The 8,119-nt window shown below is 50.0% G+C and overlaps 1 protein-coding gene across 1 annotated transcript; it reads right to left on the minus strand.

The window, feature by feature from the left end:
* Positions 1-5,122: 5,122 nt before the first annotated feature.
* Positions 5,123-7,993, minus strand: NFKBIA (nuclear factor of kappa light polypeptide gene enhancer in B-cells inhibitor, alpha; the record flags this gene model as incomplete). Its single annotated transcript, XM_008948862.1, has 5 exons — positions 5,123-5,773; positions 6,212-6,472; positions 6,590-6,678; positions 7,150-7,360; positions 7,885-7,993. Coding segments are annotated over 5 exons (718 nt in total), but the record flags the coding sequence as incomplete, so codon positions are not given.
* Positions 7,994-8,119: the final 126 nt, after the last annotated feature.

The raw sequence follows: 8,119 nt of genomic DNA on the forward strand, positions 1-8,119 counted from the left end.
TGCCCCCGCCTGCTCTCCGCCCCGACCCCAGCCCGTGCCCCCTCCTGCTCGGCGCCTGGGCCCCCCCTCTGCACATAGGGAACGTTGCTGAAGCAGAGCAGCAGTGACTGTGGAGATCTTCCGCAGGGCCTTGGGAAACTCCCTCCTCCAAGCGACTGAAATCCCAGGGGTAATAATTAACTGAGTTAGGCGTTGCACTGTAATTGTAGCTGTGTGCCCTTCATGGGGTGCGTGCATTAAGAATATTTGTGTTTTAAGGCTCTTTCTTGCAGCGCTTTGCACACATTTGCCTGTCTTTTGCTTTCAGGGGGAAGGATGAAGAGTGTCTTTTGAAACGTGCAGCAAAGTGAATCTGAATTAGCTAAAACAGGGAATGGGAAAAGATTTAAGCTAAACGGGTCTAAGCCTGTTCCTTTGGAGCAGGGAAGCCCCTGTGGCTGGCAGTGGGCAGGCACGAGGTTGCCTGGAGAGGCAAAGGAGCTCAGAGCCATGGCTGGTGGCTGCTGTGAAGGGGTAAGACTGCAAAAAGGAGTGAGAGGGAAAAACCCCAGATCTCTTCTTACAAGGACTGGAAAGTCCTGTTTGGAAAATTGGACAAGGAGGAGACAGTGCTGGGAAAATCTGAGAGCTGGAGCAAGGGGAGGGAGGGCAGTCAGACTTACAAGCTGTTGGGGGGAGTGTGTTTCTATTTTGACCTCTCTGGACTTTGGCTTCTTACATTATGGCCTGATAAAGGTGTCAGCATTTAATGGGAGCCTTTTGGCCCTGACGTTAGCACTTCAGAATGCTGTCTGAAGGGATGGGGAGGTGAGAGGTGCCAGAGCTGTGTGACAGGCTCTAGTTGGAGGCAGGGAGAGGCTGTGCAGCAGCTGTCTGGGCAGGATGTGCCATCCTGGCTGGCATGAAGGGACAGGACTTTCCTGCTCCCTCATCCTTCGGAAGAGGCACAGCTCTCTCTCCAGCAAAGTGCTTGCACTGGGAGTACAGCAGGGCTGGGCGAGGCCTTCTTCCACCCCCCCCCGCAAGTGAGGGCAGGCTTTTGTCCAGGAAGAGGGTCCGCCCTGCCATCCCTGCTCTCCAATCTGCAATTCTTTCTTCTAGGAACAGCCAGATGTTTAATTATTTCCACAGCTCAGCTTCTGCAGAAAAGTGATCCGTGCTGGACTTCTACCCAGAGTCTATCGTAACTGAAGATTTTCCATTAAAACAAGTCACAAATGATACCCTTCCTCCTCCTCCTCCTCAGAGATCAGTGTCTTTCCTCAGGTTTTGTTGCTTGTTCCACCTTTCCTTTCCTCAGTCAACCATCTTGCTCATCCAAATCTGAACTGAAGCTGTGGGGCAATGTCAGCAGCAGGGGGACTGCTGCTTTTTGTGGGTAGATCAAGGATCCTTAGGTCCTTACTGCCTTTTGGTACACCGAGGTCTGCTGGGGCAGGCAAGTAGATGCGTCCACCAGCTGCAGGGTGCATGGTTGGTAAACACTGTCTGTTGGCTCCTGTCTGGCCTTATCCTTCTTGGTGTGTAAAGTGATAAGTGGTCATTAGGGACCCCCTTCCTAACATCAAAAGGCTGAAAGATGAAGAGGACAGCAAGAGTTAAGGCCCCAAAGTTAGGACTATGGCCGCTTGTGATGTCCAAGCCCATCAGCAGGGAGGTGGGCAGACAGCTCCTGGGGCTGCCCATCCCACCTCTCTCTGCTGAGGGAGCTGCGACACCCACACCTACGTGTTGCACAGCCTGCACAGCCCAGGCTGTGTGAGCCAAGCATCCTGCACCATAACCTGAGAGCGGCAGACTGAGCAGGTGGGGAAGGAGATGAAAGGCTTTAGCTCATGACTGCAAAGGTTGGGCTGGTAGTGGAGCAAGTGGGAGGACAGAGCCTCCCCATGCATGTCCCTAGGTACAGGGACCCCCTTTTTGCCCTTGCCTTTCAAAAGGGCAAACTTTCCAAATCTGTGAATGGAAGAGAAGTCTTCCTAATTTATTGGCAGAAAATGAGGCCCTGGACGGTGCTCTCCACCACTGCTGCCATGGCAGACTGTTCAGGGCTGATGCTGAGTGACCTGAAAGGTGGGAGATCAGGGACTGAAGGTGGCCTTTGGGCTGTGGTTGGGGCAAGGGAGACCTGCAGGGAGCTGGAGAGCGAGAAGGAAGAGGAGAGTGTGGGAGGAAATGAGGAATTCAGCTCTTTGTGTGCAATATAAGGAAGTATGGGAATATCCCTGTGGAGTTGTCAAAAGAGAATGACAGGCATAGGCAGTGGGGAAAGGCTGGAAATAAAAATGCAGCCTCATGCTCTGCAGTGTCATGATGGGTGAATGGGTTCACGGTGAGCTGGTGTTGCAGGAGAAGAGGGAGGGAAGACCTTTGGAAAGGTTTTACCCTGGAAGGGAGAAGAGAGCAGAGAGAGGCAGATACAGGTGCTGAGAGCAGCAGGATCAGAGGACACAGTCATGGCAGGAGCTGAGGAGATGAAGGAGGCTAATAGAGAGAGGGTCAGAGTCAGGAAGCTAAAAAAGTTCACAGGAACCTAAATGTGCAGCAGCATGGTGACTCTTGAAGCTTGCTGAGCCACTCAGGACAGGTAGTGAAGGTGCTGAGAGAGAATTTGGAATCCTGGGTCAGCACAGGGAAGCATTGACAGGACAAACAAGAGCAAGCTAGTGAGTTCTCCTAATAGCAGCTGTGGCGGTTGAGTAAGGAGAAAGTGATGCTGGTAGAATAAGTGCTTAAGGAGTTCTTGCTGTGAGTCCATCAAATGGAACCGTGCAACACACCTGCCAGAGTGCCAAGAAGGCAGCATGAGGTAACGTTAACACCAGAACCACTCTCAGAAGATATTTCTAAAGGCACAGGTGTGGAAAAGCCAGATACATGGTGGACATGTGCAGTTAAGGGCATGTGTTCAAAACGAGGGGTGTGGAGGGTGACCTACGGTGGACCGTTTCATTGTATCAAGTGAACAGGCAAAGCTCTGTACTCAATAACCCCATGTTAGCAATGCACAAATACACAACATGCCCCAACCTATTTTGCTAAAAGCACATGTTCTCACACGAGTCTCCATCCTACTGGCCTTAACCTGCAGTTCCTCCACACGATACTTGGTTACTTTCGCATGACTGGCAGGAGCAAACAGTGGCATAAGCAGCATGCAGTACCTGGGCAATGATTTGTTTAGCTGCCAAACTTCCTTCTACAGTAAAGCATTTGCTTAGTTTATTAAGTCATCGTAGAATTCTTGCAAGATTACAGCAGAACCTTCCTAAGATACCGTTTGTCTAAATGTTGCAATGGGCAACAGAGAACATACCCAGGCCTCTGAAACTACTCGACCAATGTGGTACTATTGATAACTGCACTTTCCTCCTTCCCTCTGGCCTTCGAATAGAGTATTTGCATTCAGATGGTATCTATTTAAATATTTGCATACCAGGTCCAGCAGTGTACCCGAGCACTTCCAGAGCACTGATATCTATAGCTGGTGAATGCCTCCACAGGGCCTTGACAGCATTTCCAGCTCCTGTTTTGCAAGGAGGAAACTGAACTGTAGCTAATGAGAAGAACATTGACTTTTTCTAGCCGTGGCGACATGGCGTTTAGTCAAGAAAGGCTGGAAGTCACTTGAGATTCTTTGCTGGCAAAAAACCTGAGGCAGCAGGTGGATAAACCAGCCCCCAGCCCCAGCTCAGATTTAGCAGCTGACTGGAGTGCAGGGTGAGACCTCTGGAAGGGTTTGGCAGACTCTCACCCAGCCCCACACCTGGAAAACTTTGCAGGTTTGCAATGCAGGCACGGCCCTGTCTGCCAGAAGGAAGTTTCAGTGGATACACCTAGACCATTCCCATGCAATGAGAATAGAAGGGAAAGAAAAATGAATGACTCAGGATGACAGTTTTATACAATCCTTACCACAGTGGCCTTTGGCACCCATGCAAATTAGGAAGCACCCAGCCAGCTGTGGTGCTCTTCCTCATACCTGAGAGCCCTCCTGAGAGCAGGTTGTGTGTCAGGAACCCCTCAGGAAGAGCAGGGCAGGAAAGGGAACGTGTGTCCCTGTGCAACCTGGAGCCATGGCATTCTCCGGTGGCCTGAGCCAGGCCAGGTGCCAGCAGCACAGGAGGCCCCTGGCCAACACTCTCGGCAGAGCTCCATCCTGTGTCAGCAGCTCTGTAACTTCCTGTCCCCTTCCAGGGGACAGAAGGAGCATGGCACGGTCACCCTACCTTCAAACCACCCTTTACATAGTCACACAATGGGCTGCAGTTGGTGGCTAAAGTTAGGCAGGTGCTGTGACACGCTGCCAATAGATAATCAGGTGCAGGTCGGGATGTGAGCAGAGATCGCCTGGCTGTTGGAGAGGAACAGGCAGGAGTAACCAAGGAGGGTGAGAGCCACGTCTGCCGCTGCTGTGAACTGGCCAAGGAGAGCTGCAGCTCCCACTGCAGGGAGGGAGGCCCTGCGCCTTGATTTGAGGGGTGGAACACAGCAGCACGTGTTCCCCGGCACGTGCTCCCTCTTCCCGTGGAAATCCCCTTTGGAAAATCCGAACGTGCTGTCCAAGTTCCAACTGGAGCCTGACTGGGTGATAAAGGAGGGAGCACGCGGGTGCGGGGCTGCGCTGCAAACCTTCAGCCCCGCCCAGCAGGTCCCAGACAGAGCTGCCAAACACTGCAGCTGGAAGAAAAGGTTCCGCGAGGACAGGCGGTGGGTGCTGCCACAGGCAGCCTCCAAAACCCCTCTCTAGCAGCCAGGCAGCCTGCTGCTCAGGTGACAGAGGGGGAATCCCAGAACCCCCAACCCACCTGCCACAACGGGTGCAGGAAACGACACCTACGTCCGCTTCCAAAATTAGCAGCAGCACAAGGGCTGAGAGCTGCTTAAATGTCTTAGCCTTGCTGAAGTGAACCACCCAAAAGCCCTGAGCCTGTGACCCTATTCGTCTACCAGGTGTTGTTTCTTAAAAAGCAAACCAGGTGGATTCCCACATACCTCAGGACAAGGCAGGCAATAAACTATTTCACAGACCAGGTACAGTAATCTGGCTTTTTTTAATAAATACATCTCACATGTACCAAAATAATTATAAACAAAAACTATACAGTATTTACACAATATACAATTGCTAAAAAGTGTAGCAATTATGACACACATGGTGTGAAACACACTGTTTCCAATGCCCACAGATAACATTATTGCTACTTTCTCCTAACAGCCAGAAGGTCGCCAGTCCCTTAGTTTGACTCCGCTGCCTGGGATGTCCACTGAGAGCAGCTGAGGTCAGTCAGCAAGGCCAGGGAGCACCACCAACTCAACACAAATTGACACAGTCTCCGAGAAGCTGGGGTGTTAGTATGAGCCTGCCTTGCCATGAGAGGACACATGCTCTGTACGGTCCTGAACGCCACAAGATAGCTCTCCGTAACTTAGCAGGTTGGATGTGTAGTTGGTTCCCGTCAAGGGGTTAAGAAGACTGGCTATGTGGCTCTTTGTCAGGTGGTGTGAATAATCACAGATCTCTACTGATGTTACACATCCCACTCCTGTATTTAAACACAGGCCAGAACCTGGAACCGTCCTGTTACCATTATGTGCTCCTTGCTGGGCAGTGTAGCATTTCCCTCCTGTTCTTTTCCCTCCACATTGCAACTTTTTAAATGAAGAACGCCAGCCCTTTTTCTATACACATGTAAAGTCACTTCTTTTCGTGGAAAACTCTGCTTTAAAACGCTAGCTGTCGTCCTCCGATACAGCAATCATCATACATAAGCTGCGAGAAAAAAAAGAAAAGGCTGTTAATGCAAAACTTGTATCAACTCTGGGATAACAGCCAAATTCTACTTTGGCAGCATAAAATACTTCTACACTGGAGTAGTTATGTTTGCCATTTAACAGCACTGAGAACAGCAGAAAAATAAATGCTGTGGACAAGAAAACCACCCACTGACTTGAATTCTATCTCATGAGGATCTGAAGGTCTCAGCAACAGAATGAACACCATTCTATGGTGTACTATGCAACTATGTTGCTTTACGCACTTGCCCCAGTGTCATCTTGCTGACGGTTGATAGCATAATCTTGCTTTACGGGCTATTTATACCCGTCAGTTATATAGGTGAGAGCATGTCATCAGAGTGGTACCACCAAAGAAAAACTACAAAGGACAAGATTTTCCCCTTCTCTTGAAAAGGTACAAATAGCTACTTACTTCATCCTCTGTGAATTCAGGCTCCGATTCACTGCTCTCCTCATCCTCACTTTCTGGCAACATCTGCAGGTTGGCTGTGGTCAGCTGCTTCAGCTGTTCCTGTATGCTTGTGTTGTCCCTTCCCCACGTGAGCTGATAGGGGGAATAGCCCTGGTAGGTCACTTTGTTCACGTCCGCCCCATGTTTCACCAGAAGCGACACCAGGTCTGAATTCTGCAGGTCGACAGCCAAATGTAGTGCCGTTCTGCCATTGCATGGCTCCTGCAGGAAAACAGCACAAGGTTTGGCATGTTAGGAGAGCCACAGGTAGTGCCAGACCTGTTGATTCTTACGACTACACAGCTCTGTTCAGTTAAATTAATGATATACATTACACACCTGAGCATTTACATCTGCTCCCAAGGACAGCAAGTATTCAACAATAGCCAGGTAGCCTTGAATGGATGCCAGATGGAGACACGTGTGTCCTGCAAAACATAAATGAGGGGAAAATCTAAGCAGGTCCAACCTAATTCCTTATCATTCAGTTAAAGTAAAGATGACAGGACAGGACGACATCTAAGTTTGTGATTCATTCATGGCAAAGGTGTTTTCAGAAAGAGCTTTCCAGCTTCCAGCAAGTATGAAAAACAGGGCTGCATTTTGGAAAGATTTCTTAGAAGCTTTATTCCAGTGTTTGACTGCAACTTACTGTAATGAGAAAAAGAGGAGCACCGCAAAAGTACTCCCTAAAAATGCAAAATTCAAGCCAATAACCAACAGTGAGGAGGCCTCCAAGACAGTGACCTTTTAAATAAGCCACTGCTGTGTGCTTTGGGCTCAACACTCATATGGGCATCATGATCCTTCACCTCTCCAGAGATCTTTGAGCTCTGCAGGACATGAGCCCTACCCTCATCAGAGCACAGCGACATCGCCATACAGCAGGGTGCCCGTACCGTTGTAGTTGGTGGCCTGCAGCACAGCGAGGAGGTCGTGTCGCTGGCAGTGCTGCGTGAGGACGCTGACACTCCTGAGGGAGCCCTGCTGGCAGGCAATGTGCAGAGGGGTATTTCCTCGGAAGTCTCTGACTTCCAGGTCGCATCCGGCCTTCAGAAGATGCTCGGCAATTTCAGGCTGGTCGGTGATCACTGCCAGGTGAAGGGGAGTCTGCAGGCAAAAAAGAAAATGCACACATTTAAGTCACAACACAAACTTGGCAGGAAACTCTAGAGAGAGCCCCCAATGACATGATGACCTGTGCCCCCAGTTAAAAACACACCCCATGAACTCAGTTCTTCATGCTGCCCAACATATTGTAGGCTGCCCTTTAGTCTGGAGGGCAGAAGTTAGTCTGAACTTAAGGCTCCCTGGATACCAAACAGTCCAGCCATATGAAGGGTATCATTAACATCCCAAGAAAGAGGGATGCAACTCATTGCATCATATTTGAAAAATGCAGGCATTAAATGCCACTCTCAGGGAGAGGAAGCGTTGTACGGCTGCAGCCAGTTGGGGACTTTCCTGAATGTAGGCTTTGACTCAAGTGGGCTTTGATTTAATCATTTCCATCAATTAAAAAAAAAATAAAGTGTTTTTTTCCAGGGATTGAGGGGGGCGAAAGAATTCCCCAAAGGGCTTTTGTAGGGGTGGCAAGGGCTGATCCGGATTTGGGACTGCAGAAGTTTAAGTACCTGGCTAAGGTTGTTCTGGAAGTTCAGGAAAGCACGGTCCCCGGCCGTCTGACGGATCACCTCCAGGCTCAGGGCTTTTTCCTCGTGAATAATTGCCAAGTGGAGAAAACTGTAAGAAAAAAAAAAAAAAATCAATTAAACGACTCAGGTTAACACCCCCCCCAATTCCACGTTAAACCCCCCCAGTGCCCGAGGCGGGCAGGGTCATGCGCGGGTGTCGCAAGCCGGGGCTTTC

Source organism: Merops nubicus, unplaced genomic scaffold, assembly GCF_000691845.1.
Source record: "Merops nubicus isolate BGI_N331 unplaced genomic scaffold, ASM69184v1 Scaffold53661, whole genome shotgun sequence".
Classification (NCBI taxonomy): Eukaryota; Metazoa; Chordata; class Aves; order Coraciiformes; family Meropidae; genus Merops; species Merops nubicus.